At 38.4% G+C, this 11799-nt stretch overlaps 1 protein-coding gene across 1 annotated transcript; it reads right to left on the bottom strand.

Moving 5' to 3' along the window:
- Nucleotides 1-3490: 3490 nt before the first annotated feature.
- Nucleotides 3491-11350, bottom strand: parm1 (prostate androgen-regulated mucin-like protein 1). Its single transcript, XM_031855471.1, has 4 exons — nucleotides 11226-11350; nucleotides 9077-9631; nucleotides 5369-5447; nucleotides 3491-4918 (listed from the first exon to the last, which is right to left on the bottom strand). The coding sequence occupies exons 1-4, from the start codon at nucleotides 11257-11259 to the stop codon at nucleotides 4837-4839; spliced, it is 750 nt and encodes a 249-aa protein (XP_031711331.1). The 5' UTR covers nucleotides 11260-11350; the 3' UTR covers nucleotides 3491-4836.
- Between the last annotated feature and the right edge of the window lie 449 nt (nucleotides 11351-11799).

Below are 11799 nucleotides of genomic sequence, written 5' to 3' on the forward strand. Positions count from 1 at the left end.
CACTTTCTCAGCCTTTATATACCTCTCAGCTGTCTCCTCTGTGTTTTATCTTGTATATTACAAAAACCTGTTGATTAGTGACATCTATTGGTGATAAAACTCATGCTACCAACAGCAACCACAACTTCAGGGGGTTGACAAATTAACAGAAACACCTCACATTGCTAACATCAAAATGGAAGGAGGACCCTTGTGTTTAAAATGCAGATTTATGAATCTAAATACAACACTTTTGGCACAAGTAGCAATACTTAATATAAACAGTGGCTTGCTTGCTAGAAGAAGTTAACACGTCACAGCCACCAGTATTCATGCAGCTGTTCTCACTGCATCTCCAAAATCTCCCTCTCTGATATACTTCTTTCAGTTTGAAACTTATCAAATGGGTCATGAAATGTTTTCAGACTCTAAAACAGCTCGTAATCCTAAAGGTAAAACATGTAAAAAATGATAAACCGGAAAGAGCGAAGCTTCAGTCTCATTTAGGCAGAAAATGAAACCTGCAACCGTTTTTTTCCAAGTAAATGAAACAGCAGACGTTTCCGTTCTGCTGGTAGACGTTTGTGTGGGCAAAAGTGTGTGTGAATGTGTGTGTGTGGGTGTTTTTGAAGGTATCAGAGATAAAATATATTGCCCTTCACAAATGCTTCCTGTATGGTTCAGGTTTCCAAATGCAATTGGTACACATTTCTATAACTTTTTTTATATATTCACAAAATTGTATTACTCAAGAGCCCCAAAATATAACTTGGTTTATGACTGATACCTTTAAAACTATTGACAAAAGTCTCAGCTGTGCTTTGTGTTTACTGCCAATTATCTAATTTTAGCATGCCACCACACGTCACTGAGATGGTGAACATGGTAAACACCATGCCTGCTAAGCATCAGCATGTTTGCATTGTCATTGTGAGCATGTCAGCGTACTGACATTAGCATTGAGCTCAAAGCACCACTGTGTCTGAGTACAGCCTCACAGAGCTGCTTGAATGGCTGTAGAGTTTTATTGCGTGTAACTCTCTGTCAACTGTGTCGACAGTGCATGTTGTCAGACTGTGGTTTCAAACAGTCCTGAGCAAGTGAAGAGTTTGAGAGGAAGAGGCTTCTTCCTGTATCGCTTCCTCCTCTGTACAACGATTGAACATCCGATTATTCACCGTACTTCAAATGCACCGTGCAGCATTGCCACTGAGCATCACGGCCAGCCTGTGAGACTCTTATTCCTCTTGTTTCTTATGCTACTTCTCCTGTTATCCAATCAGGAAGAAAATACAACAGTATTTACTTTATACTTTATTTAATCCCAGTTTGCCGACACATGAGTGCACTGTCCTGAGTAGAGGTCATACCTGCCAGTAACAGTAACAGTGTCAGACTGTGGCTCATTTAACGGACTGTGCAGTGCAAGACCTCGTGGAGTATACCATTCTGGAGTTCTGCTTTCCAGATGTTTGTAATGTCAAAATATGGTCCAGCACTTCCCCCAGTGTAATTATAATGAAACACACACACACACACACACACACACACACACACACACACACACACACACACACACACACACACACACACACACACACATTGCTTAGTGTATTTAATGCCCGATAATAGCACTGCATCACAGAAATCTGCACCCTCTATTATTACTGCTGCCCTTCTATGACGACAAATAGAGAGGCGAGTAGTAGCAGCGGTGGAAAGTAACTAAGTACATTTACACTATGCTTTTGTACATTTTAGAGGCACTTGCATCTGCTTGAGTACTTCCATTTGATATAATTTCACACTGCACACTAACACAAGAGCCTGATGCAATGTTTTTGGGAGAATATATACATATCATAATCATTTGAATCACAATTCAAATGATCTTGTAGTTTCTTGTTATCTTGTGGCCACCCTGGTCGCTGTTCAGCAAAATCTCTCGCTTTAAATCTCCATTGTACTGGGTCGTTTTTGTGTAATATTGGTATTAAAGGTCTTATTTTACAGGTGGGGTTTTTTTTATAAGTAGAACAATCTGCTAGTAAGTTTATTTAAAAAAACGTTTGCAAAGCAACTCATCTGCCAACAGTCTGAGATGTGGGTGTGTTATGCTAGTACAGAGGTCTGGTCCCTCACTTCTTTATAACTCAAACCAGCTAATTTTCTTTTATTTCTAAACAGACCTAACCGACCTCCCAAGATCTGAAACATCACTCGAGGCAATTTATAAGACGCAATTCAGCTCCTTCTGTAGACAAAAGGCTTTAAGCAACTGTTTTAAAATATGCATTTAAAATAAAATATACTATTTACCTTCAGGTATAGTATTGAATGCAAGACTTTTCTTTGTAATTAAGTACGTTTACGTCATGGTGTTTCTACTTTTAACTAAGGTAAAGGATCTGATCACTAGTTTAACATGTCAATTGTGGATTTTTGTATTCAATCTTGATAGATTATGACAATAAGTAAATCTGTGAATAAATAGGAAGTGAGCGTTAAACTGTAACGCAGGTTAGGAGAAGAAGTTATCATAGCTGGCGACACTCAGGTTCTTCCCCTTCTCTGCTGAGGCTAACCAGTCAATGATTGTCCAGTCACAGTACAGTATTTTAGCAACCATGGATGTTGTGGCCAAATGACTGCAATAGATAGTTTCTTTTAATATGTCAACTAAATAATTATAATAACAAAAAAACAATTTTAGGATCTTGATGGAGCTGAAGAAAGAAGATGGGAGGTTAGGAAAACAAAACAAGCTGCTGTGGTTTGGAGTAGGAAGAGAGGAGAAGAGTGTGGGCAGGAGAGGAGGATGTCATGGGAAAGTGTTTGAGGAAGAGGAAGAATAGAAGCAGTCACGATGGGAGGGCAGTGATGACAGCACCGTTATTAAAGCTAACACTAATAAATGCTCTACAGCCCATTGAGGAGCAGAGACGAAGACACCGTGCTGAGTATCCATGAGTGTTTTACGCACACGCTGTGTTGTCATATCACTTTATCTGTTTCACATGTTTTACAAGATATCATGTATTCTTTTGTATTAACATAGTGTGTAGCCCATTTTGCTCCTTGGTTGGTTTAAGTATATTAAAGACAATCGGATAAATAGGTATATTTGACCAACTAATTGCAATCTGCAGAAATTTTTGTCAACAATCAGTTTTTCGTATCAAAAATTGTCATATTAGTGCTTCCCTCACTTACATACAAAAATTGCACCTCTTTTGTCCAAAGCTAAATATTTTACAAATAAAAAACAGTATTTTTCTAACATTTACTTGTTGGTATTTATGGTCTCCAGAGGAGGAATCCTGATGTTTTTGGAGACTTCTGATCTCGTTTGGCACTTTTATCAAATTTCAACATGTTCACATGAAATATGATGAACAAATATAACATGTAAATAAACAAATATAAATAAATGTAAACCTAATGGACCAGATTTAAGGGATTTAAGTTTCTCTCTGAATTTCCTTGAAACAACACTCACAGGGACTCAAATGACTCCTTCATCACTTTTATTCCACACACATTTAAATACAATCATATCACACAATTGTCACATCATTCTTCACCTGAATGCAAACAAGCAATACTATAATACTGAAGGAATGAAAATAACAATCAGAAATGCAGCCTGGAGCACATGGAGCAGGAGAGGATCCAGTGTTTTAGTTCACTTCAGTAGGATGAAGACACACAGGGCTTAAACCAGATATTATCCTTTTAAAGGCTCTCTCTGCCTCTGCACCATTCAGTTTGTAGTATGAAAACGATTCATATTCATTTTAACTGCATGTGATATAAATCCTTTCATGTAAAAATATTCTTTTACACACTTAATTTGAAAATGAATGAATGAAGCTACAAACATTTTCTTCAAAATAGTCTCCTTTCTTGGTTGTCGTGGCCGCTAATGCCAACTTTGCCCCTTTTGTTTTGCCTAAAAATGTCTCTACTCCCCAGTTTATAGGAGAAATTCTCAAAACTCTCACTTTTCTGTTTTTTTTTGGCCTTAAAAATCTATTTCTATTGTCTTATTCCTACTTTCATGCTCGATAAAAGCTAAGACAGCCGCTCATCATCATCCTTTTTAGCGCCTTTCTCAAAATTTCCCTCTCCGAATGCAAATGTCTAACTCTTCATCTCCTCGAATCTAAGAGTATATGTTAAACCAGGACATTTGTGGATGAGCTTTGTACTTTGTCTGGCTGGCTACATTGAGGTTGAAAGCGGAACCTTTTTCTACTTTTGCGACAGAAACCTCATCGTTTCACAGTTTAATTAAGAAAAAGGTATCTCAAGGAAAATGATAAGAAAAAAATGATTTTTCCTCATGATGTACTGTTTGAACTGTTTTTCATAATAATACTATTGCTGCTGTAATTTGTCAGAGCTTCCTCATCTATTACACTTGCTTAGAGTAAAGGTTTCTGTACTTTTTTGCTGTTAAAACATCCTGGTTGAGCTTATAAAATTCCTCCTTTTTGACGAAACTGACGAACACGCTTGTTTTCACTGTAATTTAACATTTTAGCTGTGGTAATATAATTATGCGCTAAGTCTATGCAGCCAGAGCTGTTTTAAAATGTTTGTCCTTCTATGTTTACTCTACCTAGCAATAAAACAAATGAGGCTACTTCAACAAAGATCAATAGAAACATCACATTTGCTTTGCATTTTGTCAATCAAGCGGTCAGGCCGCAGGTCACAGTTATAAAATGTGACCGCGCTGAACTCATCACGCACACACGAAAAACGCACTCTGATCAGAACGTCTCCATCCACAGACTGAGGGCTCTGGGTTCAGGCCGTCACTGCTGGAGTTGGAGGTTCAAAAGCAAGGATTCATGGGTCATACATTGGGTTGCTGAAATTTGCCATAGCGCTACGGTCGTTGTTGTCCAGAAGAGGGCCATAGGATCCAAGTCTGGGGTGGAGAGGAAGTCGAGAAAAAACAGTGAGAGAGAAGTTGAATGGAGAGAAACGAATACGATGACAGTAGTCTTTAAAGAAAGACTATATATACAGTATATATATATATACAGGAAATAAAGATACTTTAAAAAATGTAAAGTTACTCTGATGCTTGACATAATCATTCATTTACTATAGTAAGAGTAGCCCCTGAAACCTGTACACAGGTGTGTTTTTAAATAAAAAAATGGAACTAATTCCATTCAGCTTCATTGTGGTGGCAGAAATCTCAGAGACAGATACCTTTTACAAAAAAAATCTTTGACAAATAAAACCCAAATTCACATCAAAATATGTTTATTTTAAATTACCTTTCCCACAAAATGTCATCACTTGAGTTTTACTACAGGAACAATAACATGTTAATGCACTCGTTATAGATTTGTTTGAGCTCTGGACTCACCGGATCCTGTAGTAGTAAAGCCCACCCAACACTAGGGTGACAATCAATGTGAACACAATAAGAATAACTGCAATACCTCCTGGAGAGAGAAAGAGAGAGACAGTAAGTATCATAAGATCCATTGTTTGTAGAAAATGGTTTTAGTCCTGCAAACAAGTAATACGTTTTTCCAAGTACCTTCTGCCTAAGTTTCTTCCTACATTACTTCCTTTCCATCTTTTACACAATACTTCTGAACTTAAACTCTATGTCTTCAGCTTGCTTATCGCCAGTGTTGTGCAAGTTATTTGAAACTGTTTTACTAATTACTCTTTTTGTAAATGTAATGCATTACATTACTCGTTACATAGTTTTTGTTACTCAGAACGGTTCTGTCAAAGGTGCCTTTTATGTCCAACTGAAATATATATATATATATATATATATATATATATATGTGTGTTTGTTAAATGTATTGCTAGTTTTTTTTAATAATTAAAAGGAAGGAATAAAAAGGTATTTGGGGAAATATCAGAGATGTCTCAGTCGGCTCTGCCAAAATCTATTGTTTGAAAATCTTCTGCGTTATTTGCTGGCATCTCCGGTGGTGCACAAACACACTACCCACATTCGAATATATGGGACTGCATTCAATTTTCATGGCAATCCATCTTTCAGTTGTTGAGACATTCTACACCAAACCTCAAAGGTCAAACTCATGGTGGTGGGAGATGAACATTCAGGAGATGCACAAATTGATTAAAATTGACTGTCTGGGAACGAGTGGATATCTGGCAATAGTTGGCTGATGGGCTGACCAATAGACATCGCCATCTAGTTTCAGAATGAATTTGAGACATCAAGTTTCACAGGTCCAACTAAAAAATGTGTTTCTGCCATTAATGTTTTCACGAGGTTGCAAGTCATGTCATCATCCAAACAACGTTGAATACATAATCATAATATAAACATATAACATAATCTTAGTTCCCTTATTGGTCGGACCCATACAGTACGCGGCTCGCCTCAACTGATTATACTTTATACTATAGTATACTTAGCGGTTGTGGCTAAGTGGCTGGGCTGTCTTTCAATCAGAGGGTTGGCGGTTCAAACCCCGGCTCCTGCATGTCGATGTGTCCTTGAGCAAGACACTTAACCCCAAAATTGCTCCCGTAGCTGTGCCTATGGTGTAGAAATGTGATAGACTCTGAATTGTAAGTTGCTTTGGATAAAAGCGTCTGCTAAATGACTGTAATGTAAATGTAATATTTTGTGTGACTGACTTTAATCTTCTTCTGTCATGTACCATGACCTTAAGATAATTTCTTTGCCAGCAGACCACACTGACCTTTGAGCTGAAGTATTAATTAGTAATCTCGTAGCCGGCAACTTAACCAAGCACATTGCTGCATGTGTATTACTATGTGTGAGATGGCACTGATGCCCAGAAGAAATGCTCAGATGGCTGTCACACTCCAAGTCACTCCTCTTATTCGGAAGCAGAATTCAATCAATAAACACCACCTTGGGAAATTAAGCTGTCTCCAACATCTCTCTCTAAGTTCAAGTTTCTTGGCTGACAGACAACCAAGTAACAGATAACTTTGTTGAGTTTCAACAGTGATCTGGGAGGACACTTTAGGGAATTGAGGGCTCCATTGGATGCTCTGATAAAATGGCCTTTTTTTGTCTGTTTGCTGTAGATTATCAAATCAATCTTCAACTCGTCATGGAACAAAGCGGTCAAATCCTTGAACTCATTTGGCGATAGTGGGTGGAGAGGAAGATCGAGGTTCGTGCTACACAAACACGGAAACAATTGCAGAAAAGCTGCATCACAATGCAAATATTAGATGAAAAACATTTGCCATTTTAAAATAATTTCTGTTTCTTGTTTTCCACTTTCTTGTGGCTTTCACCGGCCATGACACAGACTAATTTGGTTTCAGATGTGATGGGAAATCAAACAGGAACTTTCAGTTTTGGACTTTTGGGTGTGCTAAAGCATATAACTGCAGAGAAATAATTCCATATTTAGTTCCGGACTTAAGATTCTGGGGCTATGTCTATAGCCGCTGGGTGACTCATAGTACTCATAACACTTATAATTGGACACCTAGCCTAGAAACAGCCTAAGTTCAAAAACCGCAACCGGAGGTATGTCATAAAAGTTCTGAGTCAGATGCATTATCAGATTCAATGGTTACTGATGATGGGAATGTCTTTTCACATTCCTGCACATGAGGGACAAACTCTGAGTTCAAACTCTGTTAAAATAACATATACAAATCCGTATTAAGAATGGATAGATCTATAGAGCTGAGAGACTTGCTTAACGTGTCTCTGCAACGACTGGATGCCATTTAAAAAAAAAAAACAGGTCAGGTGTTGAACAGTTTTGTGAATAATAGACTGAGCAGGGAAAGAACTGGCAGACAGCCATTTGTCTTCAAACTGATGCCGTTCGTTGTCACTCATTCAACTTGTGAAGACTCAACTCCAAAGTAAACAAGGAAGTGTAAGAGTAAAGTGTTCAAATATTAACCACAGATCGACACATTGCTTAAATAGGTCAAAGAGAAGGAGGAACGGATGCATGGACTCTGTGTGTTTGCGTTGACCTCTTTAATCAGAGAGGTGTGATCACCGGTGCTTTGTTCTTTGGTTCCCTTTTTTCACTCAGAGACACTCACATTTTGATGTTTTAGGACAGATGGACCATTTACTTCAGATCAATGGTTTTGTCAGATGGCATGCAGTTTACTGGCAATGCGTGTTGACTATAATTTTATAAAATGATTTATAAAAAATGGAGAGGTAGGCACCCTGGGCCTGGGGGCCCCAAACAGCTATAAATATATTATGATGTTCGAATATGAAAAGTATTGAATTATTTTACTATTCTTATTCATTGTATCACAAAATAACTAACAAAAGGCGCACAAAGCTCTTAAACATTATGCAACAGATTCAGATTTGACTCACTAGTACATTGTGCTGATGAAGCCTCTCTTTAACTCTTCACTTGAACTAAAAATGTGTACGCAAGAATTGTACTGTGCAGTAATAGTAGTTTAGAAACATTGGTGAAATGGTGGTCAAAAAACGTAATGCAGATAATTTCCAATTAGACATATGAGTTGCTTGCTTTGACATAACCACCGCGGTTACAAAGGTGAGCCTGGATTTATGGATGGAGGGAAGTCATTCTCCTGTATTTTTGCATATTATTTCCTGTAAGTAACAGGCAGATGTTTTGTACTAATTATACTGATGGATTGCCATGAAATCTGCTGCATATATTCAAGGTCCCTAAAGGAGGAATTTTTCAGTAAAATGTCTCTGTGATGTTGTATATCTACTTGATTGTTTGGCACAACATTTGGTACAAACATTCATGGTCCCCAGATGATGCATTCTGTCGTCAGACGGTGACGTTTCCTCTTGTGCTGCCAGCTGATTGACATTTATCGTTGTAAGTGAGATATCTTGACAGCTATACCGCGTAAATTGCTGTGAAATTTGGTACAGACATGCATGGTGCCCAGAAGCTGAATTGCAGTAAAATTGATCCCCTGACCTTTCATCTAGCACCATCATCTGTTCTAAACTTTAATTTGCCCAATACTTTGGTTTATGACCAGATAACTGTAAAACTAATGACGGTCTCACCTACTTTGTGTTTAGTCATAATTATCAAATGTTAGCATTCTTGTCGCTACATACCTGAGCTCAGAGCCTCGGAGTTATGTCCTTCTTGTCCCAGTGTGGTGGTTTGGGTGGCACTTGCGGTGGTGCTGCTGGTAGTAGTTGTTGTGCCGGTGTTTTGGGTGGTGATGGGGCTGGTGGTTTGTGCTGTGCTGGTACTGATGCCGGTACTGATGCTGGGGCTTGTGCTGGTACTGATGCTGGTACTGAAGCTAGAGTCCTGGGTGTCAGTTGTGATAGATGGAGATGAGGAAGAAAATGAAGAGGACGTGGTTTGTGTTTCTGATGAAATTGTCGCATTTGGAGTGTTTGTTTGCTCAGTGCTGGTTACATTTTGGGTGGAAGCTGTATTGTTGGTAGACAGAGTTGTACTGGTGGAAGTTATATTGGTGACATAACCACTTGACGTGGGTGGTTGAGTAGTTGATGAATTCAAGGTTGTAGCCTGGGAGCTGACGTTGTTCGACGTGGTAGGCCTCAATGCAGAAGTTTTAGGGAGTTCTGTTGTTGGGGATGTTGATTCAGATAATCCTAGTGTCCTCTGTGTTGTTACTGCACCATACAACAGTAGACCTGCAATTTAAAACCAAAATAAAAGTTTATTTAAAGTACAGTCCGGTGGAAATGTGTTTCAACAGATTTAGGAGCATACAACAGCTATTACAGGCCCCACAGTCTCTGAGGACACCATAGAGGGATGATAATGATCTTACACTCTATTTTACACATTACCGTCAGTTTGCTCAGCATGAGCACTCCAAAGAATTAACATGGTGATGTCATGTCATTGAAGATGTCATGATGATGTTATGGAGGTGAAATACTAAATCACTTGAGTACCCCTTTGATATTAATTGTGTGTGTTGTTATTAATACCATCACTGACGACTCTGAATGTGGCAATTACAAACGGTACACATGAAACACTTGAATGTTTTGGGGCTTTAACCAATAATAACAGTAATAAAACAGAATAAGATGCCTTGACGGCGAGGCAGAAAAATGAATTGATGACGTAATGTGGGATGGACTAACACATTGTTGGTTTTAGTCTTTTCCAGGGATTTGTTGGCTAAAAGAAAAATATAGAATAATGCCAGCCTTGTCCTTTAACAATGCAGGCTATCAGGGTGCTTCAACAGCTGAGACTTTAACATGCAGTTCACCAACTTTCAACTTCACCTTTAGAACAAGTAGGTCACAGTTAACAGGTAAAAGTCATGGCAGAATCAAGTTCTGTTTTCGGAGAACCATGTAATGCTTTAGGGGGAGAGGCAGCGTTTTGTCCTCGGTGTTTTAGTGAAAAGGAAGTCGGGGCAGAGATCAGGTACGACGCATTCAACGTCACTCCACATTTCTACTGGAAATGAATAACAGCATCATCCTCTGACAGAAAGTCAGTGATTCAACTCATCACATTATCCTGTGACGTAAGAACTCCATTACTACCCCCAGGTTTCAAAACTGCACAGTGTTGTTCACAACCAAAGTCAAAGTTAAGAAGAATAAAAAAGATTTCACACCCTTGAAGATTAGTGGCACCTACACAAATGTGTTTAATCATCCCAAAGTTGAAAGAGTGAAAATATCGAATGTACGTTCTCACTTGTTAAATATTGTTTTTACAGCTCAGCACCAAATCAAATGTTACACAACAAAGAAGCATTCCGTTGTTTAACGCTAACCCTCATCAGGGAGAGCTGGCTTGTGATTTTAACTTTATTTGTATTGAATACTACTAACTAACATCTTTTTTTAAACCAGTGAAAAAAGTCTGCTTTTAAGAGATGTTTCAACTGTTGCAATTTAACAAAAAATATCTTGAAACAAGCCTGTCTTAGTCGTAAATGGGAAATAATCTCACGCAAACAGCGACCTAAATGAAATTTGGAGAGATTTTTTAACAATTCCGAGAGTTGACACGACACCAAATAGTAAGAGGGACATTTTTGCAATGGAGTGGTATGTCTGCATTCCCTCCACCTCCCTCAGCAAAACTTTTCTTCAATTTATTGAATTATCTTGATAGTTGTGACGTGATCTTCCACATATTCTGACTTGCTCGAGACATTGACAAGTCTTGTACATAAAAAGACAAAGAGAGAAATCAGTTTTCAAGGCTAGTCACCACATCAAATAGCATGCATTGATGTCAGTGTTTACTTACATGATATCAGAGCCTGCAGGCTGACCCTCATCATAGTGCTCTTTTCACTGTATATCTCCACAAACACTTGTGTAGCTGCAGCTCTGTGCTCTGTGCTCCCTGAGGGCAGATGTAGTGTGTGTGTGGTTGCCTGTGACAAGAGGTGACTGATTACAAGAGCCTGGAGGCGAGGCTACGTGATGACTGAGTGATGCAAGAAAAAAAAAAAGGGGGGGCGGCCCGGTCATGGTTTGAAGCCGTTTTAATGATGACTTAAAGAACCAGTGTGTATGATTTAGTGGCATCTAGCGGTGAGGCTGCAGATTGCATTCAAATAAAATACCTACAGGTGATTATAATGTGCTATACTATAAAGTGAGTACAGGATTTATATATCGTTTAATTCCATTCCTCACCCCTTATCAGTGTAATATGTCCAAAATATCCCAGTATTTATATATATTTTTTAGCAAAACATTTTAAATACACATCATGTAATATATTATAAAATATGTTACCAAGTATAGCATGGTAATTATTTATCTGGTAAACTGTTTCCCACCAACAATAGTTAAAATTATGCAGCTTCCCAAAT

Source organism: Anarrhichthys ocellatus, unplaced genomic scaffold, assembly GCF_004355925.1.
Source record: "Anarrhichthys ocellatus isolate YVR2014 unplaced genomic scaffold, GSC_Weel_1.0 scaffold16, whole genome shotgun sequence".
Taxonomy (NCBI): Eukaryota; Metazoa; Chordata; class Actinopteri; order Perciformes; family Anarhichadidae; genus Anarrhichthys; species Anarrhichthys ocellatus.

Coding starts and splice junctions, on each gene's coding strand:
- parm1 (XM_031855471.1), bottom strand. CDS start 11,259: ATGATGAGGGTCAGCCTGCAGGCTCTGATATCAT. Junction 5,448..9,076: donor CTCCGAGGCTCTGAGCTCAG/GTATGTAGCGAC, acceptor TTCTCTCTCCAG/GAGGTATTGCAGTTATTCTT. Junction 4,919..5,368: donor CTTTACTACTACAGGATCCG/GTGAGTCCAGAG, acceptor TCTCCACCCCAG/ACTTGGATCCTATGGCCCTC.